Below are 24,613 nucleotides of genomic sequence, written 5' to 3' on the forward strand. Positions count from 1 at the left end.
GTGACTTAACCTGTCTAGTAATGGGGTAATCAATGGTATTGGGTATCGATTTTTTATGGTGATTGAATTTAGTCGGCGGTAGTCCACACAAGGACGCAGATCGCCCTCTTTTTTAGGGACAAAGAATATAGGGCTGGCAGCCGGAGAGGTGGAGGGACGCATATGACCGACCTTCAAGGCTACATGGATGTACTCCTTTAATGCCTGTTCCTCCGAAGGAGATAAGGAGTAGATGCGGCCTGAGGGAATCGCGGAATCAGGAACTAGGTCAATGGGGCAGTCGTAGGATCGGTGCGGTGGGAGCACCTCCGAGGAACCCTTGTCAAAGACCTCATGGAAATCACCGTATTCTGTAGGGAAACCAACTGCAACAGCCCCCACTACATGAGGCTCTAGAGCCATAGGGACATCCTCGTGCAGTGTGAGCTGCGCTATGGCCCCTAGGGCTCGTGGAGGTGATTCAGTGTCGTCAGGTGCGGTGAGACAAAAATTCTGACACGTCTCAGATTCAAAATGGACCTGCCCCGACTTCCAGTCAATCAAGGGATTGTGTTGATGCAACCAAGGAAGACCCAGGATGATTCCGAACTGTGGCATCGTAATCAGATCGAATGTGATGATTTCCTGATGCGTGTTTTGTATAGTGAGGGCGATCGGGGCGGTTTGTTGCCTAATAGGGCCTGATATCAATGCTGTACCATCCACCGCTTGTACTGGCTCTGGATGTTGCTTGGTGATCAGAGGTAGGTTTAATGCTCCGGCCAAGGTTATGTCGATGTAGTTGCCCGTGGCGCCTGAATCGATGTAAATCGAGACGACGTGGGCGGTATCTGGTGTAGGGTTAAGTGTGGCCTGTACCAACACTGGCCTGATCCTGCCAAAGGCGGGGTTCCTGTCCGGGGAAACGGAAGTACTGCTCGAGCCGGTCCCCGGGTCTAGGGTCGAGCACTCGGAAAAACCGGATTCTTGAGTTTAATGCGTCTGGGACATGACTTTACAAAATGGCCATTTAGGCCGCAGTAGAAACAAGCATGGTCGGTTCTCCTGCGATCCCTTTCTAGTTGCGTGATGGGACTGCGAATGCCACCTATTTGCATGGGTTCGATGCCTGTACCAGGGGAAGAGGAAGGTGAAGTGGCAATGGGGATTCCTGTTTCAAACCGACGTTCGGAACGTCTTGCGTCGATTTGCAATGCGAGCTCATCTAACTCAGTGTGGGTCGTGGGCAAGGATGGGACAACGGCCATAGCATCTTTCATGGTGTTATTGAGCCCCCTATAGAAGACGACTGCCCTTTTTGGTTCAGGCCAGGATGTTTCAGCGGCTAGCTGGTTGAAACGGGCAATGTATTCTAGGAGAGAACCCTTCCCTTGAGTCAGGTCTAACAGCTCGAGGTCCCGAGATTGGGCTTTGTGACGTGTGTCGAACACACGGGACATTTCTGTGACTAGTAGCTCAAAGTCGTACAGGACAGGGTTGTCGTTTTCCAACAAGGGGTTGGCCCATTCTGCCGCGGTGCCGGCCAGATGGGACAAGGTAAATGCCGCTTTAGTGGTGGCGTTAGGAAAAGCCTGAGGTCTACAGAGGAAATGTAATTTACACTGATTTATAAAGGTGCGAAACTTTCGGGGGTCACCGTGGAACCTCTCTGGGGCGGCCAAGGGAAAAGGCGTGGGCATGAGTACTGGTAACTGAGGTGCTGCAGGGGCAATAGGAGGCTGGGGAACAGTCGGCTGAGCAGTTGGGGGTTGTGCTGCAGCAGCGGCCTCCCCGAACTCGGCATCAGCGGGCAAAGGATATCGTGTGCTTTGGATTAAGTCTAGCCTCTGGTGTATCGTAGCAGTAGCGGCAACCATATCCGCTCTTAGCAGTGTGAGTGCCTGTACCAAGGCAGCCACGGGGTCCTCAGCCGTAGGCTCCATACTCTCCACGACGCAACGGCTTCACAGTCTGTCGTGACTTGCCGCGTAGTGAAGAGTAATGGGCCTCTGTCCACAAATCACCCACAGGGAAGAGTAAATAAACTCCCTGTGCGAGCTTTGAGGCCACAGGTGGTTTGATGGTTCGCCGGATCTGATGACGCCAAGGACCCCAGAGGCTGTTAAAAGGAAGTTTAAGATTAGCACAGGCAAACACAGTACTTTGGTATGAAGAAGTGTGCATTAATCTCTTACCTAAACCCAGCAGGGATGATACTGGGGTAACTTGGGTCTGGTGCGAGGGAGTGCCGTAGATCCGGACAGCCGTGTCCCAGATGGTAGGTACCGGCTGTACCTGCAGCCCTGCCGTAACTTGAAGGGCACTTGAAACTAAACACGTAGAGCCAATGGTTGAAGGTCGTAGAGTCAAGAAGGGGCAATCCGTAAACAATCCGTTAAGCAAAGCAAAGTGTCCAGAGTACCAATATCCGTGCAGTTCCGAGCGACAAGATCGAGGAGTAAGCAGGCCAGTCCGTGATTCATAAGCCAAAGACCAAATCCGAAGTAACAAAGTAACGTGATTTCTGCAAGCGCCGAACAGAGTCGTGAAACAGCTGTGAAGCGGTGAGAAACTCGAACTTACCGGCTTTTATGTGCGTCGGCTCCCGATCACGTGAGCGGAACTCTGGACACGTGATCGGGAAGTCGTCGCGGAACCAGGAAGTAACCGCGATCGGGTGTTCCAGCCCGAACGCAGTCTCCATGGGAGTTGCCAATGGAAACGAGGCAACAAACCGGGCCAGCCTCTACGCACTGCCCGCACTCGCTGGTGATGGCGACTCCCTCGCACCCTAGGTGAGGAAATGTCTCGGGAGGTGGACGGCAACCCGGGGAAAGTAACAGTGTGTGCTGGGGTATCAATCAAAGAGGTGCATTGTGGCGAGACTGGTTTGTTGTGCATGACAACTACAGCCTTTCAACAACATATCCCTAAACAGTTAACATTTCTCATTTCGCAGGCTTCCCTCTGTAGGGTTCACATTTGCCAGTGTCACAATTCTCAATTCGTAGGCATCCCTCTGTCGGGTTCACATTTGCCACAGTTCATAAAATATCTTGGGTTCTACTCTTTACCTAAGCTCTGGTCTCAACCTCCAGTCAGGCTTCCCTTAAAGCCCCCAGCCAGGCTTCCCTTAAAGCACCCAGCCAGGCTTCACACAGTTCTTTTAATATCTGGTTCTCGGGTGTGTCCCTGGTTACCCTGATTTGTAGGCATCCCTCTGTCAGGTTCACAATTGCCAGTCGCACAGTTCTCAGTTTTCTCTCATGTGTCAAAAGACTTGCGAGTGTACGAGGGGTTTTGCCCGTCCCCCGTAGGACAACTTTAACACTTTTCACTAGCCTCTCCTAAGGCCTCTTGGTCTTCGTAGTTTCAACTAAACAACACAACCCCAAAAAGGTTCAGTCAGAGTCCTTCGAATTAGCGCTGCTGCAACATCTGACCACTCTGCTTCTGAACCTTTTACTAGGGTTTCTTTAAAATTCAATTGCACAAGTTCTTTGTTCAACAAGGTTGCCACCTGCAACCCTGGGCCCAGCACAGTTCGGTTTCATTATCTGTCTTCTCCGACTCACCGACTGTGCTGAACTGTTGGAGTCTCTTGTCTTGGGAGTCAAGGACGGCACCACATTGGCAAGCGTTTCTCCCCGCTTTGACTATCAGCGCGGGAGGGCCACTTGTACCATTGACACCTATCACACCACATGCCAGCTGGACTTCCCGGTCTTATGATTTCCCTTTTGGAGGCTTTGCGGGTCTGAGATGAAAAGGGCAAGGGCAATTCCCTCCTCGTCGTCCCACCAGGTCTCTCCGCCTTTCTCCTCTGTTTGAACTGCCAGTCCAGAATAGCTGCTTCCTTATGTGTTCGGCTTTACTCGAAGTGTGCTTTTGTGCTCCACCTTTTATCCCTGTGAGGAAAGGAAAGAGCCATCAGGTGTGCAGAGTTTTTGTCAATTCCATGACTCTGTCTGACCCTTGTGTTGGGACATGTCAGGTAAACGGCTCGGGTGTTGGGTCTCGAATATCTGGGGCATCCGTGGGGATTGGGATCGAGTATGGGCACTGCCTGGGGATCGCCCGACCCGCCCCACAAAACCTCTGATATTCTGTTAGGATGCATGTCACTGCTGGGCACAAGGTGACAATATTGCTTATATAAATGAGAAGATCGTCTGCATAGAGCGAAACCCAGTCCACTCCCACCACCTCCCCACCACATTCCCAAGTGAATCCCGTCCATTCCGCTGCCATCCTAAGGTTTATCGCCAGCGGTTCTCTGGCCAGCGTAAACGGCAGGGGAGAAAAGGGGCAGCCCTGACTGGTCCCCCCTGCCCCAGAATAAAAGCCCTAGCAGACACCCCATTCACAGGCACGACTGCCTCCGGAGACTCATATAATAGCCTGACCCATTACACAAAGCTGTCCCCAAATCCCATGCAGCCCATAATGTCCCATAAGCCATCCCACCCAACCAAGTCGAATGCCTTCTCGAAATCCACGGCTAAGAGCGCTAGTGGGTCTGGTATCGCTGAGGCCTGATCGATGGCAAACTGCACCCTATGCAGGTTCATCCTTGTGGATCTAGAGGGCATACATCAGCATTGATCCAGGTGTATTAGGGAGTCTATCACTCCCAGTAGTCGATTAGCTAGAACCCACGGCAGGACATTAATTAGTGATATTGGCCTGTAAGAGGCACAGAGTTTCCGTGGTTTTTAGGGCTTGGGGAGCACTATGATACATGCCTTCCTGAGGTCTTGGGGGAGTCATCCATTCTTTTTGCTTTGTATAAACATGCAGTGCATGGGCCCTATCCCCGACTCTCCCAGTCACTTCCAAGTTTCCACCGAAACCCATTCGGTCCAGGAGTCTTGCCAGATTGAAGCTGGGAATGTGCTGCTACCACCTTCTCCATTGTGATCTCAGAATTGAGACCCAGCGTCTACTGTTCTGAGAGGCAGGGGATCGTTATCGAGTTGAGGATATTTGGTCCATCTATCATGGGCCCTGCCATTGTGGGGCAGTACAGCTCCTCATAAAAGGATGCGAATGCCCCAGCAATGTCTGAGTCCTCCATTAGCATCCCTCCCCGTGTCCTGTGTGGCCCTTACATATCCCTTACCCATGCCCTGCCTTTCTAACCAGGCCAGAATTTTCCCTGCCTTGTCCCCAGACTCGTGAATTTGGCTACGTACCGTCCAGTGGGTCGTTCTCGCATTGTCCAATGCCACATTTCTCTGGGCATCTTGTGCTGTGACTAGAGCTTCCTGTGAAGCCTGGGACCCTGATTCCAGAAACTCCTTCTCCCTTCTCACCGCAAGGGACTCAGCCTCCTCTATTTCCTGGGCGTGTTGCCAGCGTTGAGCCACCACAAGAGAGAGAGCTTCCCCTCCAGAGTGTGCTTTCTGCTTAAGGATACTTGTCTCCTTATGAGGTTCGGTGTAAACCCCAGTAGATCAGCCTGGAATGGATGCAGAGCCCCTTCTCTTATCCAAGATTCGGTTTGCGGCCAAATCTTTGATAGCCAATGGAATATCTGCTCTCATGCATTCACGCCAGACGTGGGCCAGTAGTGGCCCACAGTGGTTCCAGCCATTCATGGCTACCAGATTTACTGGCACCAGTAGTGCGTATTGGGATCAGAAAGTCCCAACCCTCTTCCTGGGCACTAGCACATGTGACATGCAGGAGCCCGTAAAATGTGCGGTTTTCTCAGGAGTCTGCAAGCCCAAATAAGGAATACCCGGGTCTCTCGACCTGGGGGAAGGCAAAGGGACGAAATGTCCAAAGGACAGAACAAAAGACTCTGTGGCATGGCCATTTTCGGCACTGGCCACAGTGTTGGGCCACACGCGGTAACCGTGGTATGGTCCATAAAAACAAAGTAAAAATACTTTAAAATTAAACTGCTGCCACCAGTTCGTTCTAGGCACACTCATACAAACCCCCAAAAATCCTTAGAGGGTGGCTATGGCCATAAAACAAAAGGACCCATATGTGCGGTACTGTAAGGTACTTCGCACATAGATAAAAAGTTACCAAGAAATGGCACAAAGTTGAAGACTAAGGGAAACATAGTTCCCCAATCCTGAAGGACGTGCCAGTTTCACCATACAAATGAGCGAAAGCCCAGAGGAGCACAGCTGAAGGCTGTGCTCCAGTGGAAAATGTCAGGTTAGGGACTCCAAACAAAAGCAAAAAGTTTGGGGGGGGGGTTCATAAATGGAGGGAAAATTGCACCTAAGGGAAATCTTTCCTAACACTAGCGTTCTTGATGAGGCAGTCTATATCCTCGATCATAATGTCTAAATGCCAAATAACCTTAGTATCCGCTGGGATATGATCAAAAATATCACTTGTTTTCCCATACAGGCTTCTAAAGTGCTTTATCCATACACTTTCCTCTACTTGGTTTACCAGTATCTTTATTTGCTTGGCCTCAAGAGCATTGACTGCCTTCCAAAAATGTTGGTCTGTTCTTTTTATTATAATATCTAACATAAATTCTCCATCTCTTTGCTCCAGAGAATATTTATGCTGCTTACACCAATTACCCCATTGTTGTTGCTCCTTTTTGATTAGAGCTTCCCTCTCCATTAAATACTTAGTGCTGCTTTTTATTTGCCTTATCCTTTTCCTACTAACCCTCTTCCCTTCCTGTGCCAACTTGTCGTACTGATGCGGTTTCATGCTTCTATTTTTAATTGGGGCGCGACCCCAATGATAGCTTGTATATTTTGCCAGATTACCTGATTTAGATTACTAACCGAGTACAGCTCTAGCTTTGCTGCCAAATTTGAAGTAATTAACATTTGTTTTATTTTCCCATTAAAAAGCTGAGTGTTGTGATCATTACTGCTCAGCCGTGTTCCTCGGCAGTTTACTGTTACTGACCTCACTACGTCCCTATGTGGCAAATTCCTATGCACCCAGAAAGGCAGCAAACAACATGTTGTGATCGCTAAACTCAGTTTCTAATACTTTGAAGTCCAGTAGGAGGGGAACCAGATTATCTGAAATAAAGGCTTAATCTAGGACAGATGAGGTATGAACATTGGTCCATTTGTCTCCCAAAAGTCACGCCACAGCTCCTATCTAGCATACTTTTCAAGTACTTCTCCACATTTTACTCATCTCCACATCATTGATTCTTTTGCCTTCATGACAATAAGAATTTAAATCTCCAGCTCCCAATATAAATTCACCAGGATAGTCAATATTCCACTCTACCAGAATTTCAGCGAGTCCGTCTACAAACTCACTGGGGTTACCAAGAGAGGTTTCCCGTATATATTAATAATTAGAACATAGAAGGCTGTTTCCCCATGTCACCCCCCCCCCCCAGAACTATGGCCCAAGAGTGGAATAGGAGCAGTAGTAGATGGAGAGTGGGTAGAGCAACAGTGAGTGGGGAAATAAAAGTAGCTATTGCAATAGAGGGAGGGGAAGGAAGAAAGAGATGATATCAGAGACAGGTGTAATTTGAGGTACAAACTTTAATAAGAACAGGAGTAGGAAAGGAAGTAAAATCGAAGGGTAGAGGTGGAAAGATGGAGTGAGAGGTTGGAGCGACAGTGATGTGGTGGGAGGAGGACTCAAGAGACCGGTAGTATATCGAAGGGCCAGGTTCAAGAGGGTCTGAAAGGAGTGAGCATGACACTGGGCGGAAGAAGGCACCATATATTACTCCCCAGGACTACTAAGCAGCGATGAGTGAGGGACAGTTAAGTCGCTAGTTATTAGGGCTACCACCCACCAGGCTTAGAAGGAAGACGGACAGCTAAGTGTTACTGTTACCAAGCACTAACATCCCTGATAAGGATGCCTGGCTAGAGAGGAGGAAAACCCGGGGGAAAGTTGAGTCAGAGGGGGATGGTCCTAGCGCCAAAAACCCCCAAGCCCTGAGAACCATAGAATATTCTCATGTTGAATGTCAAACCAGTTTGTAAATCAAAAATAAAACACCCTTTGACTTGTCATTAGAGCCGGCGTGGTTCTTTGTGGCCGGCCACCCTGTCACAGGAGCCCGAACCAGCCCAGGCCAAGAACTTTACTTTATAGGACAATTTTGTCCCCTTACTCAGCATTTGTTGTTTAGGAGTTCATTGTCTATTGCTTCTATGGAACTATTGTGAGAGACGTTTCTTGGTAATGTTTTGTTGGGCTTCACCACCTCATGATTGGATTATCTTCCCTGTCCGGTTTTAAAGTGGTTAACACTCAAGAAAACATTGATTCTGATGTACATATGCCTGCTAATAATTGTCTATTTCTAGCCCTATTTTTTCCATTCTCACTTACCTAAATCACATTATTCTTTGTTTTCCTACTGAAACACTTGCGGTATTCCAATCAAATATCTTGTCTTGTATCTAGACTCTTTACACCTCGTAATACCTTCTTCCGTAAGGTGGCATATAAGGATCTTGTAATCCCATAAAACTACCTGCGCGTGTGCATGGTAACTCACAGAAAAGTAGCTCTCAGTAGCCATTCCTCTGATTCGAAGCGAGGGTATTGACACTGTCAACCATTAAAGAGAACTGTCTGTTTTCTGATGAGTCGTGTGGCTCCGTCATAATTTACTCCCACTATACTACTAAAAAAAATCTTTAGTTCTAAGCACCATTTTTTACATTTTGTAGACACAAGCAGTTTATCCTTTCAGCAACCCAACTAAAGGCTTTTTATTTTGTTTTTTTATGAACCGGGTGTGATTCAAAAAGAAATTTCCTATGAACATTGTTTTCCAAGAGCTGCTAAGTTTGCACCAGATAACTTTCAAAGTTATTTAGAAATCTCACCAAAACTTTGGGAAGAGCACAGGTCCAAGGTTGAGTTTTGCTAAAAGATAGTATGATATGATTATGAGAAACGTCTGTTCACCTTTAACACGTTCAATCTCATAACTGAAATCTGTTGCTTCCTGGATGAAAAATACTCTCCAGTGTCTTTCTTAATATTTTTAGTAACTTTGTAGGCCAAAACTTTGCAGACTAAATGTCTGCATTTCCCCACTTAAATGTATCGCTACTTAAACCAAATATGCAACATGCTGATGATGTTTGGAAGTAAAGGTGATGAAGAATCTTGAAAAACTATGTTTATTTGGCAAAATGCAATAACTTTGTCTCTCGATAACATTGATCAATTCAAGAAACGGAAACCTGTCCTGTGTTACACATACAGCATTGGTAAATTAGTTTTTTTCATTGGCATTGTATATTGATGAAAACAACAAGATTATGAAATTAGCGGGTCAATCACCAAAATCTAATAGAATAGCAAATGAGGCACAAAAACGCAACACAGGGTTAGCTTTTCTTATTTGGGATCCAGTTGTTAAATTAGCCAGCATAAATTTGACAAAATCTGTCACAGTGCCCCTTTTCAGGAGAAATGTTAACTTTTTTGGCTGCAGATGTTTTCACATCATGATTTTACTCATTTTGTTTTTCTCTGTGCTAGTGCTTACACCATGCTGCATGAAATTTGTATTGTTAAGCTCCTCCTGGTACATGGCCCTGTAAAAACACACATATTCCTCACATTTTGTGCTGATGTTCATTGTTTTCTTGCACTGCACACTTCTGCTGCATTAATCTTTTCTCTTGATGCATGCCAACACTACTGGGGTATGTAAATATGTAACAAAGCCATTTATATTATCTGCACAGCAAACTAAATATTACAAATTTGGATTTTCACTTTTGAACATTACTTTGCAGAACCTATTAAATCAAGAAAAGCGACTTGCCAGGAAATCTTCTGCCAATGAAGAACAAAGTCTTCTCATAATGCAGCAGAAAAGGAGGGTACCTGACGGGGAAGAGGGATTCGTCAGTTTTCCTCTTGGAGGTATAAATGGTGTCCTTGATGCTGCCGCCAATGGGAGTCCTTCCGAAGGCAGTGACAAGGGGGATTGCAGTCACTGTGAGAGCGGCGTGGATGCGGACAGTGAGGCCTCTGACTGTGAAAACTCAACAAAGCAAACTGCACCCAAGATAGAAAATGAGTCCTCTTTTGTATCTTGCATTGATGCAGATCAGCCTTATCAAAGTAGAGAACCAATCAAAGCACAACCAAAAGATTTTTGTGTTAGCAAGTCCCTTGCCAGGACCATCTCCAAGCTGGAAATTACCAATCCTGGTAACGGAAGCACAGACCCCACCCATAGTGAAGAAGGGTGTTGTTTTACAAACAATTCTTTGGTCTCGATGGCAGGGCCTACTGTTTCCACAATGGCAAGGTCAGTTCCATCCCTAAACCCCCAGACTGCTTTTCAGACCCTGTCCCACAGCTACATAACCAGCTCTAAAGAGTGTTCCATACAGTCCTGCCTCTACCAGTTTACATCTGTGGAACTGCTAATGGGGAACAACAAACTGTTGTGTGAAATTTGCACTGACCAAAAGCAGCAGTATGAAAGAAAGATTAACTCGTCTGGCAATGGTAAGGATGTTATTGTAATTTCTATTATTAATGTTGAATACACTTGTACTTATATAAATGTCATGCCATATGAAACCAGCATTGGCAATGCCAACAGTTTGGGCTTTTGTGAAGAGCTGGAGAAGCTGCGCGGCCGGCAGGTTCGCTTGGCTCATTTGTCAGCCCTGGAGGTGGGAGGGCGGGTCAGTCAGAAACTGGGATGCTCAGCCAGCCGATCCTCTGCTACTGCAGAGAGTAACAGGGTGTAACAAAATGTTCAAAAAGTCGTGCTAAACCAATGGAGGTATATAAAAAGGGGGAGAGAACAAAATTCATCATTGCAGTTTTTTTAATGTACCCATTTTTCCCCCAAAAAGCAATCTGCAATATTAAAATAATAACACAAGCTCCCGAAATGCAAATTACTTTAGCTATTTAAAAAAAGATTATACTCACATGATTCAATGTATCATTTTATTTGGAAGATGCATTCAAAGATGGATGGCTTGTTTCCAGAGAGTTTCCTTAGACACAGTCATCCATGATGGCTGCCTCCATGGAAGAGCTCACACAAAATCGAAGAGTTCCGAAATGGGCAGGATTGGGTGGGATTAGCCATAGGGATTACATTGTCTAGGGCAGGGAATTGGGGAGGAGGGCAGGGCCAGCATGCATGGACATGTACAGCCAGCATGAAAATGTACACACTGGCATACGTTATGGGCAAACGCATAATGGAACTGCATTTGGAAATGGTCCTGTTGGTAACTTGCATCTATTAGGTCTGTGTCCAAGTACAAGTACACGACTTCCATAGTCCTGTACAGTCACTGGCACTCATTCAGAAATCAGCATAAGACGATGGCGCTACCTAATTCCTAATGACATTGGTCTCCACAAATACACTTGTTCCTGAGGAAGCCAAGGCTGGGATTGGAAAAGTGAAAACAGGCAGCACGTTGACATAACCAGTTACCTTTTTTGAGAAGGAGGATTATGAATTTATGCTTAAAGGAAGATGATCACTTTGCTTGAAGCTTTTCTCATTAAACATATGATTAATTCGGTTTTATAAGTTTATATGGGATACATGTGTAAATGTGTGTTATGTTATGTTTATTTATATCGTGCACCGCTACCACCAAGGTGTATTTAATGATCCGAAGGAACGCATTACAAATAGAACATGTGTAACACGTAAAGCAATACAGAATTGTTTCTTGCACTGTAAACAGCAAGCATTTTAGAAATTAGTAGGTTTTGTGTAAGAACATGTTTAACTTGCATTTTGTACATTGTATGGGAATATTGGTGGTTGCACATGGTCCAATACTTTGGTTCTAGAAGGTGGTCGCAGGATGCATCCTTGCCTTAGTGTTGTATGCTGCATGTTATAAAGTTCCTGTTATTTATGAATTGATGTTATGGACCCTTAATGGTGCTAGCACAAAACCTACCGGCCTGCCACATAGCAATCCGGCATATCGATTAATGCAGGGGGAGACCTTTCAAGACATGGCTTGCCATGCAACCTTGAGGCTGAAGAACATCGATAGGTCCCATTTGTACCAAATAACCATTTAGCGCCTCATTAAATCAATTCAAATGCAGCTAGGTTTGTCCTCTGCTGCCCATGTATGTGTAATGCCTTGCCTACATATTAATCACCTTGATTGGAAATACCCTGTCATTCAAGGGTTAACTTGTAATGGGGAATGTAGAACATGTAACATTCCTTTTGAGTGATTGTCTTGGCCCATTAAGCCTGCTTTATGCAAACTGTCCAATCTGAAATATGTTTACACAAAAAGGGTAACATTCAAATGATGTTACTTAGAAGGGTGCGACGCGGGATGGAGCCCGGAGTCTCTAGTCGTAATATGACAGGCCTACTGAGCTATGACACTGTCCCAAAATGCAGATTCCTGGGAAAGGCTGGCATACGTCAGGCTCTTCAGAGGATCCGACCTGTTAGGAACTCATCAGTCACGTACTATGGCCACTCATGTTACAGCTGCGGACACGTGACAGGGCCCACATGCGTCTCCTCCAGGCTTACCGGAAAATGTTCTGATTTCGCCATAACATGCTAAAAACATTGTGCAAATCGCAAGAACTATTTCACTCAGCTTTTTCGTATCTTTTTGAATTAAAGGTTAAGTTCACTGCAGGCAATTAACTGTCAATTAGCTGGTTTCAATATATTTTATTGAATTAGCAGTTATTAGAGAAGTTGAATTTATGCACAAATTGGTCAATTAATTTTTTTCAAAATCACAACCACTGGTAAAATAAAATGGACACTTTGTTTTGCAGTCACTAAACAGAACAAGCATTGACAAAGCCAACAGTTTTGGCCTTTGTGTCCCATCGGATAGGAAGATGCATGGTATATTTACCATTCAAAAATGGCCGACTTGTTTCCAGAGAGCTTCCTTAGAGAAAGTCATCCAAGATGGTTGCCTCCATGGAAGAGCTCACTCAAAGTCAGAGTTCCGAGATGGGCAGGAATGGGTGGGATTAGCCAAAGGGATTACTTTGGCTAGGGGTAGGGAATGGGTGGGATTACAACTGTTCATCTCTCCTCAAATATCATCTCCATTGGAAAAGCATTACAGACCCACATTCAAAGCCCATATTTGAAGCTCTTATGTTAATGGCAATAGTTTCGGCTTTTAAGGAAGCGCTTTCAGCGCCACCTAATAGCCGAAAGTAAACCGTGGCATTGTACTCTACCAGATACACTTTTTTAATCCTAAAAATAAAAAGAGGCTGACCCTAATGTTAATTGGCATATGTAATTTGATGAAAATGTTAATTTGACCAAGTCTCCTCTTTCTGTATTCTACCATCACTGTAGGTTCATCACCAGCCTTGTATATACTTAGAGCATATTTAACACCAGAGCTTATGCATGCATTTGCCCCAGAATATTCTGCCTCCTGGCCAAGATGTTAGTTTCACAATGCTCACTTCATGCACAGGGTTTGGGATGTGTATTTATCCAGTCACTATGGCTCCGGGTGGTGGAATTTCTATCCAACATTAAGGGATGGGTATTGGTATATTCTCCTGAATCATGTGCACTTGGTTGAATCCCAATGTCAAATTAACCACTAAATGTATGGTTCTTGGCCTGATACTTGCAATACTGTGTATTGTATGTCAATTGAAGAGTTCTATCACTCCAAAATTTAAGGAGTGGAAGAAAGATGTAATACATTGGTGAACAGAAGAAAGTGAACTTTACAGTTTAAGAGCTGCTAGAAAGGGCTTTGACCTTTTCTACTCCTTATGAGGGGATTTTCTTTCATATGTCAGTTACCCCTCTGATTTGATGCCGTTTTAGAATACATGATTTTTAAGATGATAAATCTTTCATGTATGTATAATTGTGTTTAAAGCAAAACAAAAGAGGTGATGGCTGTAAGGTTTAGAATAAATCTTAACCTCTGGCATTGCTCTGGGCAACCCTCCAGACCATCATCCTTTGCCTGCCAATCCATTACAAAAGGGGAAAGACCAGTTCTGTGCCAACAAGCCTCCCTAAAACAAGAGAATCAGACATTAAAGCACACCATAGTCCAGAATACTGTAGCACCAATTCCCAAAAGCACCATTGCCCATTCAGGACTAGTTAAAAATGATGGTGATCCTCATACTCTAGCTGAATTCTGTAATCACTGCAGAGTACAGTTCTTGTTTCGCCCCATTCATTTTCCAAAGAACATAGCCAAAATTGTATACATCTTAAATAGCCTAGTTGCAAAGGCTTTGGCCTGGGCAACACCCTATATCTCTGTTCGGAGTTCTAGTCTTGACAGTTTTGCTGACTTTGAAAAGGCCTTTCTAGATGTCTTTCAATCACCTAATACTATGGCTATAGCTCAAAAGAGATTATTGAACATAAGGTTTGCAAGATATCGTTTTGTATACTAGTCGGTTTCGTCAGTTAGCCAGTGAATCACGATGGCCACAAGAAACACAGAAGGCTCTGTTCAGATGTGGGTTTAGAGAAGAGCTCAAGGACAAGCTCGTCCATGTTCCAGAAACCATTCAAGCATTAATGTATTTGGTGGTCTGGATTGATCACCGACTCGAGGAACGATGAACTGAGAGACGACGTCCGGATTCTTTCCGATCTGTCCAACCGCCCACCCATTGTATCACAGGTTTCTGCCCACTAGGGAGACCGAAACCCGCATCCCCTGCACACTATCAACAAGAGGCTAAAAGCCTGTATAGAAGTTTTAATAGGTACAGTCAGTAGCCTAGTAGTTTTGACAGTTTTTAAATAAATTTCATTGCTTTGTTTAGCTCACAAAGTTATTCTTAAATCATCCAATTATTTCTTGACAACTTTTCTGTTTATCCAACAAACAGTAGTTTATTCATTTTATATCAACAAATCATAAATCACAATTTAATGTGGCCCAACGCGTTTCGAGTATCAATTTTCACTCTTCATCAGGGGCAATGTGTTCTGTATTCTTAACATTCAATACAATTTCTGTAGAAAAAAGTAATAAATTAATTATCTAATAATATGTATTCATGTTTATACTTTTGAACCAAAACAAGGTACTTCATTAGTTAGATAGGAGTACAAAAAATGGCATCATCGCATGTTTTCAACCAATTACATTAGTTTAAGAGATTTAGTCTTGTAACAAAGGATGAACTTATTCACCAAATGCTTGGGAGCCTATTGAGTTTGTAGACAATACCATCAATAGAATTGGAGTGTGATTGGTAACCTATTAAGAAAAAAAGTGGGGAATGGTGTAACAAGATCCTGTTCCTGTGCTATTTAGACATGTAAGAACTACAATGGTGACAAATGCCAAGCACCCGTGGTGATTTATGAAGTGTAGAATAAAACCTAGACTCACTTCACGATGTCATGTAGGACACCCCCAGTAGTCTTTTAAAGGCATCAGTGTGAACTGGTTGTAGTATTCTAAAAAAGAGAAATAGCATGGCTATATTATAAAGAAAAGGTCAAGCCGCCTAAGAAAAGGTAGCCTTAAAGGATACTTACAGTACAAGAAGGTGACTGCTGGTAAGAGGTAGAGCATGGGCATTCTCCATCCGCACCCGAATGCCGGATAAGAGTGGTATGTATATTTATAGTCGCGAGTGACATCACCCACGCATGCGCGTGATGACGTCACGTCGCAAGCTCCAATTCTGATTGGATTTAAGTGTAAACATGGTCGCGAGTGACGTCACCTGCGCGTGTTGCGTGATGACGTCGACGCGACCAACCTCACACGAAATAATCGTGTAGAGGGAATCATGGGAATTGAAGTTTGTTTTCCCATCGTACTGAATGTCAGACGGCAGCATCTGCTAGAACGCAGAATATGTTTTCCTACTGGGAGGCAAATAGTGGTAGTCCGCCTTGTTTGTCTGTAGATGAATCTGTATATGTATGGACGCTCCCTAGATGCACTAAATGATCGTGTATGAGTGTTTCTGTGTGTTACTCAAGGCTTGAAATAGTTGAAAAAAAGTGTTGAAATAAAGTGTTATTGCACATAATAAATGTCACTGTGACCAGTGGGAGAGTGGGCAATGTATGTCCACAACCTAACTAAGTGTTGTTAGTGAGATAGAATAAATATTCAACAAAATAATAATAATTTGGTGAGCAAGTAATAAAAACAAAATAAGATAAATCGTCTTAAATACCAAAGAGACTCACATGCATTTTTCAAAAAATGGTGTCAGAACACAAATAAAACTGTGTATCTAGATGAATCTGACCCATGAATGGGTGTACATTCTAAAAATCAAAGTATACACTTGTAATAATTTTATATGTCTATTATATTCCATTTGAACCCAGAATTTGAAGGGTTTTCATCCTCTTTGGTAACAACGTGTAGTTGGACATGCTACAATTTAGGGAACTTATTGAAAATCAATTATATTAAAAAACTGTATGGTATTAAAAATCAGGGGTGGTCAAAGGAATCAACAAATAAGAGAAGAGGTACCATGGCTGTGTTTCCAGATAAGTATACAAGCTCACAAGAATGGACCCAAATAGTATTCCTCATTTAACCCTAAGGGGTACATGGCGTCTAGTTTTTGTATCCAATACAACTCTCTTTGGGCTAAGATTTTTTGGAGATCACCTCCTCTTGAGAGTGGGTGGACCACTTCAAGAACTAGCATTCTCATTTGTGAAATGGTATGTTTTTCATCTCGATAATGTCTGTAGACCGGTGACTTCACATTTTTTGTTCTTATGGAGGATTTGTGTTCTGTCCACCGTTCTTTTACTTTCCGGTTAGTTTTTCCAACATAATATTTTCCACAGGGACAACGAATTGCATAAATCACATTTTTGGTATCACATGTTGCGTAGTCTCTCAAATGTATTTTTTTTGCCTGTGTTGGGGTGTCTCACTTGATCTCCTTTTATGATATTATTGCAATGTTGGCAGTGTAAACAGGCGAATGTACCTTTTTTCTGCTTCGTATGAGTGGTCTGTGTTGTTCTTTTTGGTTTTTCTGCTTTAATCAGTTGGTCTCTGATGTTTCTACCCCGTTTGTATGCCATCATAGGGGGATCTGGAAAGAGTTCTTTTAAAGTATTATCTGTCTGTATGATATCCCAATTTTTGTAGATGATCCTTTTGACTTGGAAACTTTGGCTTGAGTACTTTAACGTATGTATTAGATTTTTGCTTTCCTTCTTTGTATTCCCTTGGAGGAGGTCTTGTCTTTCTTGTAAGTTGGTTCTGACTATGGCTTTTTCCACCATCTCTGTTGGGTACCCTCTTTCAAGGAATCTCTGTTTCATGATATCATACTCATTCTGAAGAGTAGATTGATCTGATGTTATCCTCTTTAGTCTTAGTAGTTGACTGTAAGGTAAGTGTACTGTCATGATCTCTGCTTCGAAAAGGTCAGGGTTTTCCCAACTCCCTTGGAAGCAGATCCATAACCCAGGTTCCGAGTGCCAACCAGTCCCAATTGGGACCTTTTGGACCCAGTCCTGGCGCCAGTGGCACCAGGCTCATAAATATGCCCAGTCCCAGCGCTGGAAGCGCCGGGCTCATAATGCTTGGGTGGACTTACCTTCAGCAGACCATGCTGCTTACTTGCCTGCCAGTTGAGCCTCTGATCCTCTTCTGTTTGGAACTACTTTTCCTGTTGGGTGGGGCTGGAGCCACTCCCTAGATTCAGAACACTGGAACTCTTCTGGAAGGCAGGAACTCTTTTCTTACCAGGAACTCTTTTCTTACTTAGGCGTGGCTGTGGAAGGAGACACCTAAGCACTACAGGAGGCTATTTAAACCACACCCGGTGGATGAATCTTGCTTTGCGTTATTCTGCAACCTCTGCAGCAGAACGCTCATCGTGTCTTCTGCATCCGGTCCTGGGCCTAAGGAAAAAGGCTTACCATCCTGAATCCAGTCTTCAGCAACACCTATAAAGACAAGAAAGAACAGGTTAGCATTCCGGCATCTGAAAGGCAAAGGCTTACCATCCTGAATCCAGTCTTCAGCAACACCTATAAAGACAAGAAAGAACAGGTTAGCATTCCGGCATCTGAAAGGCAAGTTTACCAACTCTTCGCACGCTCCGGAGGCCTTCGGCGCTGCATCCCGCATCTGAAAGACAAAACAAGGTGCGTTTAAAGACATTGGGGAACTTTAATACTCACGTGCCATTAATCCTTTCCACATCTAATCCAGTGGGTATTCCGGCACCCTGCAGCCGCTCCGAACTCGTACCTGCAAAATAAAAAGACAGTTAGAGCGCATAGTGAAGCAGGCAACAAGCGCTTACTTACGTGCTTCCAGGCGCTTCTATTCATCACACGGGCTCCATCTTCAACTCACTTCAGCCCGTCATCCGCCATCGCCGGAACCCTGCAAAACAAGAGACATCATTACTAAAGACTTTAAAGACATTTGAATGACTCGAAACTTACCGTTCGTGCAGTAAACGACGGACAGCAGTCCTCTGAAGTCAAGAGGCCTGCGCTACCTATCCAGTGCAGAAACTGGTTACAGCACCCTGCCCCGAGGCAGATGGAGAGCTCGGCATTCACTTACCTAAGACATCTTACTCTACACGTCAGGCATACAGTGCACAGAGGTCCAGCCCAAAGAGCCAACCGGGTGCTACACATCACCTTTGAAGATACGGTAGTCGCCCAGTCAAGACCGGCGCCTCTGCGAGAATCAGGTGAGCGTTACAGTTTTCTTTTAGATGTTTAGGATGGAAGCTGCTATGATGAAGGCAACTGTTGACATCTGTCGGTTTTCTATATATCTTTGTCTTGAGTGTTGTACCTGAGCGTTCAATTGTGACATCAAGAAAATTCACCTCCGGTCTTCCTATCTCCATGGTAAAACCGATTCTGTCATTGTAGTTGTTGAGAGATTCTGCAAATTTCACAAGTTCACTTTCAGTTCCATGCCAAATCCCAAAAATATCATCTATGTAGCGTCCCCAGCATTTGATCTTGTCTCTCCATAGTGGATTTTCTAATACAAATTTGAGCTCAAACTGGTCCATAAAAATATTTGCATACGATGGGGCCACTGATGAGCCCATTGATGTTCCAGAAATTTGTAGGTAGTATTGGCCATTATATCTAAAGTAATTATTATAGAGGATGATGTTGATCAGTTCAATTGCAAAAACTTTTTGTATATGTACATCTGAATGCCGAAGTAAAAACCATTCCATGGCTTCTATGCCATCTTTGTGAGGGATTGAAGTATAAAGACTATTGACGTCCATTGTGAACAAGATAAATTCTTCCTCCACTAAGTTTAAAGTGTGAGGTTGGTCGCGTCGACGTCATCACGCAACACGCGTGGGTGACATCACTCGCGACCATGTTTACACTTAAATCCAATCAGAATTGGAGCTCGCGGGTGACGTCACTCACGACTATAAATATACATACCACTCTTATCCGGCATTTGGGTGCGGGTGGAGAATGCCCATACTCTACCTCTTACCAGCAGTCACCTTCTTGTACTGTAAGTATCCTTTAAGGCTACCTTTTCTTAGGCGGCTTGACCTTTTCTTTATAATATAGCCTTGCTATTTCTCTTTTTTAGAATACTACAACCAGTTCACACTGATGCCTTTAAAAGACTACTGGGGGTGTCCTACATGACATCGTGAAGTGAGTCTAGGTTTTATTCTACACTTCATAAATCACCAGGGGTGCTTGGCATTTGTCACCATTGTAGTTCTTACATGTCTAAATAGCACAGGAACAGGATCTTGTTACACCATTCCCCACTTTTTTTCTTAATAGGTTACCAATCACACTCCGATTCTATTGATGGTATTGTCTACAAACTCAATAGGCTCCCAAGCATTTGGTGAATAAGTTCATCCTTTGTTACAAGACTAAATCTCTTAAACTAATGTTATTGGTTGAAAACATGCGATGATGCCATTTTTTGTACTCCTATCTAACTAATGAAGTACCTTGTTTTGGTTCAAAAGTATAAACATGAATACATATTATTAGATAATTAATTTATTACTTTTTTCTACAGAAATTGTATTGAATGTTAAGAATACAGAACACATTGCCCCTGATGAAGAGTGAAAATTGATACTCGAAACGCGTTGGGCCACATTAAATTGTGATTTATGATTTGTTGATATAAAATGAATAAACTACTGTTTGTTGGATAAACAGAAAAGTTGTCAAGAAATAATTGGATGATTTAAGAATAACTTTGTGAGCTACACAAAGCAAAGAAATTTATTTAAAAACTGTCAAAACTACTAGGCTACTGACTGTACCTATTAAAACTTCTATACAGGCTTTTAGCCTCTTGTTGATAGTGTGCAGGGGACGCGGGTTTCCTTAAATAGTAAACTATTGTTCCATGAATGTATTCCAGCCTAGATACCAAGGCTGAGCACCTCTCCCCTGCACCACAAATTACTCATTATTCCTGATTTAACTACTTTGAATTATTACTATATACACTCAAAATATAGATGTGCATGGTGATTATCAAACTTCTTGCCACTAGGGAGACCGAGGCAGAACCGAAGCAAGGGGCAGTTAGGGGCCCTTCATGGGAAGCCGAGAAGAAAAGACTTTGAGTCAATAAATTGTGTTTGTACTGCTGCAATGGTACACACTTTTTGAGTGGTTGCCCCGTTCGACCAACAAAGTCAGGGGGAAACTAGTGAGCTCATTGTGAGACAGGAAGGAAACATTGAGCCCAGTTCCTTCGTCTGCCCTTCTAACAATACAGACCAAGCAATGCCACCCCATGCTTTATTTATTCTGCAGGTAGTCATGTCCTGGAATGAAAGGTCTCAGTCACTAAATGCTTTGACCTTAGTGGATTCGGAGGCTTTGGGAAACTAAATATATGGCCAGTTTTGTGGGAAAACGGCATCCCAATACGACTAAAGAGGCAAAGTGCTCTGGTGGAAGCAATCGACAGGACCTCAGCCTTGAGTCCCATAAACCAGGAAACGGTTTTAATGCCATTCAGTCTCCTCCTTATCCTCTCGTATTGGGACTTCCTTGGTTGGTCGTCCACAATCCCTATATTAACTGAGCTACCCAAACCAAAAAATGTGTCACTGAGTGTCGTGTCTCATCCAGCCCACCGGTAGTACCATTCACTTTTACTGGGAATGCTCCTGCCCAACAATCATGTTGTCGTTCTTGCCCTCCTGAATACACTTCTTTTGACAAGGTATTTCGGCTCGTGAGGATATACCACTGCCACCACCGAGGCCCTTTGTGAGATACAGTTACGTCTGTACCAGCCAATTCCTCATGGGTGAGTTTATTCACTTACCGCTCATGAACGAGAGGAATTACTGAAATACATCCAAGATTGCGTCAAAAAAGGATATATACAACCATCTCGGTCACCTGCGTGGGCACCTCTGTTTTTTGTACCTAAGAGCGAAGGCACATTGAGACCCTCTATGGGCTCTCATTTGCTTAACGTTAGAACTTTCAAGGACAGATATCCCATGCCCCTTATTCAGGATATTTTGGAATCGATGCATGGAGCCCATATATTCACCAAGATCGATCTATGTGGGGCCTAGCATTTGGTGCATATCAAGGCAGGGGACGAGTGGTAGACCGCGTTCGTGTCATCTCATGTGTATTATGTATATTAAGTTATGCCTTTTGGTTTATGTAATGCCCCAGCTGTCTTCCAACATTTAATGGATTTGTTCTTTTCAGACTTGCTGGGAATTAATACATGGATTTATCTGGATGAGAGCTTGATTTTTCCAGCTTCCCTGGAAGAACATGTAGCCCATGCTTCCAAGGTCCTCAAACGACTACAGGATAACCATCTGTATGCCAAAGAAGACAAATGCAAATTCCACAGAGAAAAGATCGAGTTCCTAGGTTATGTCATTAAGCCGCAAGGGATTCATATGGATCCAAAGAAAATGAAGACTATTCAGGTCCAGCCCTCGTGACGTAAAGGCAGTTCAATGATTTATGGGATTTTCAAATTTTTATCGTAGTTTTATTCCCGACTTTGCCTGACGTACCAGTGATACCACTCATCTTCTACGTAAAGGATCGAGCTTCCAGTGGACAGACCAAGCCGAAAAGGCTTTTGTCGCCATAAAGACAGAGTTCCTGAAAGCACCGATTTAACAACACCCGAACAAAGACCATCCATTCATTGTCAAAGCTGATTATTCTGCTTCTGCTTTTGCTATTGGTTCTGAGCTGTTGCAACATAATCCCTCGACCGGTCATGAACACCCTGTTGCTTACTTTTGCACGCAACTCCCCTCCAGTGAGCAGAATTACGACGTTATCAAAATGGAACTGTTAGCCATTAAAGACAGTTTTCTAGATTGGAGACACCATCTGCGGGGAGGCCGGTATCGAGAGTAGGTTTGTATGGATCATAGAAACTTGCAGTACCTCCGCAAGCTGGCATATACCAACAATAGTCAAGCTTGATGGGCCCTGTTCATTTCGCAATTTGATTTCAAGGTAACTTTTATACCAGAAACCCAAAACGTCAAAGCTGACTTCTTATCACGTTCTATGGATGGAGTCTCTGCTTGTCCTACCGTTCCCTCTCTACTGTTACCCTCCAAACACTTCCTATTAGCAGCACAGTCTGTCAGGGATTGCACTCGGTCAAGAGTGGCACCGGGCACCCAGGTAGGTTTTGGGTGGCTGTGCTGATGGAAGGTGACAGATAAACACACACAGCAGGAAGCTCAACATGAAAGAAGAATAGGTAACAGTAGCTGTGAACAAAAAAGGGGCAGGAAATACAAAGGTACAAACAAACTAGACTCCCTCTTGGGGTGTATGCAGAAATGGGAAAGAGTGTTCAACGGACCTTTGGAAACTCCAGCCTTCTGCACAGATTGCTATTTCAGGAGCCCACTCTGTATGCTCATGGCTGGGAACAGCAGCTGTGGGTGTCTGTACAGAAACAGTATAACTGAAATGGATAACCTAAGGTAGGACAAAAGACTCAAGGAAGAGAAGGACAGGAATCAAGAACAGGGGGTTGCAAATAAGGAAGCAGGGCTGCAGTAACGGATGGCACAAGGTGCAGGTAAACTGTTAAGGACTGCAGAGGACTGTAGTAGGCTGCAAGGCAGAGAGTCCAGGGGAGCAGGACAAAGAGCTGTAGTAAGCTGAGGCAAACTGTAGTTGACTGCAGAGTACTGTAGTAGGCTGCAAGGCAGGGAGTACAGGGGAGCAGGACAGAGAGCTGCAGTAGGCTGAGGCAAACTGTAGTGGACTGCAGAGGACTGTAGTAGGCTGCAAGACAGGTAGCCCAGAGGAGCAGGGCAGCAAGGAGTGAGCCCAGGGGAGCAGGGCAGCGATGCAGGGAGCCCAGAGGACCAGGGCTGAAGGCAGAGGAGTGTAGCAGGCTGCAAGACAGGGAGCCCAGAGGAGCTGGGCGGCGAGGCAGGGAGCCCAGAGAAGCAGGGCAGCAAGGAGTGAGCCCAGAGGAGCAGGGCAGTGAGGCAGGGACCTCAGAGGACCAGGGCTGAAGGCAGAGGAGTGTAGCAGGCTGCAAGGCAGGGAGCCCAGAGGAGCTGGGCGGCGAGGCAGGGAGCCCAGAGGAGCAGGGCAGTGAGGCACTGGATCAGAAGCAGGAAAATACGGCAAAAGGGACAGCGTACAAAATCGTGGATAAAGGCAAAAAGGGGCTGTGAGGACTCTTGATGCAAGAGACTGAGCTCCTGCAGGCAGCTGCTTAAATACAGCCCTGCCCTGTACTGAGGCAGGCTAATTGGCAGCACCTGGAGCAGCCCACCTGAAGGCAATCTGCCTCCTCCCTTTCTGGTCCTGAGAAGGTGGAAGCAGCACTGATCGCTCGGGCTTCTGGGGATTGTGGTTCCAATACTGATGAATGGGAATAGCCAGGAATTGATAACTGTAGCAAGGTGCATTATGGTACATGTAGTTAGCTGAATTAAATAAGAAAATACCAAAGTCGTGCAAATGGAAATTAAGGATCAAAGTGTGAATAGGGGTTGTTCAAAGAGTATTATGAAGATAAATGAGTCCCAAATAGTCCATGATGGTTGCCAATGTGTGCGCCAGTGGCACAGGCGTGACACAGTCGTTCTTTGAGTCAGTCAAGGAGGAAGAAGCCACAGACCCACAGACTCTCTGAAGAACTAGACAATTCAGTACCAATGAGGGACTTGAGTCCGTGGTGGCAAGCACTATCTTTCTATGACCCTCCTACAAGAACTGGTCCGTCGAGGTTTTCATGATTCTGGTTCAGCGAGCCATCAGGGTTAGTCCTCCACACTTCATTTGGTATCCTGGCAATACTCATACGTCCCATCCACTTTCCTCATTGTTGTGGGCATCCCTCAATATGTGGACGGTACCAGAACATTTGGCAGCAAAAAATTTAGCTTCCCCTTTAAATTTAGTATAGTGTGCAGACTGTCCTCGGCACGATCCAGCACAACTACTGGCACAGATGCCGAGAACTTGCAGCCTACCGGAGCTTGCTGCAAGGCCGTTACGACAACTGGCCGGCTGAGGGCTCAGCGCCAACCAGAGGGATCTCTGAGGTCGACGCTTCTGCTTCCGGTGCAAGACCCAAGCTGTATTCTCTCATGTCTGAGGCTATTCTTGGCTCAGGGCCTTCACACCCTCCCAACCAGGGCATGGAGCAAGGCATCAAAATGGCAGAGCGACCCGTAGCAGTGC

General features: G+C 44.7%; 1 protein-coding gene across 4 annotated transcripts in view; it reads left to right on the forward strand.

The window, feature by feature from the left end:
- USP45 (ubiquitin specific peptidase 45) overlaps positions 1 to 24,613 on the forward strand; it is a 3,631,241-nt gene that overhangs the window by 3,075,313 nt on the left and 531,315 nt on the right. For all 4 annotated transcript variants that reach the window (XM_069606397.1, XM_069606399.1, XM_069606400.1 and 1 more), the window contains one exon: positions 9,708 to 10,431. In XM_069606397.1, coding sequence (XP_069462498.1) covers positions 9,708 to 10,431 — 724 coding nt within the window. The remainder of the gene's footprint in view (positions 1 to 9,707; positions 10,432 to 24,613) is intronic.

The sequence above is a fragment of the Ambystoma mexicanum genome, chromosome 4p, assembly GCF_040938575.1.
Source record: "Ambystoma mexicanum isolate Mex_15411 chromosome 4p, UKY_AmexF1_1, whole genome shotgun sequence".
In the NCBI taxonomy this organism is placed as follows: domain Eukaryota; kingdom Metazoa; phylum Chordata; class Amphibia; order Caudata; family Ambystomatidae; genus Ambystoma; species Ambystoma mexicanum.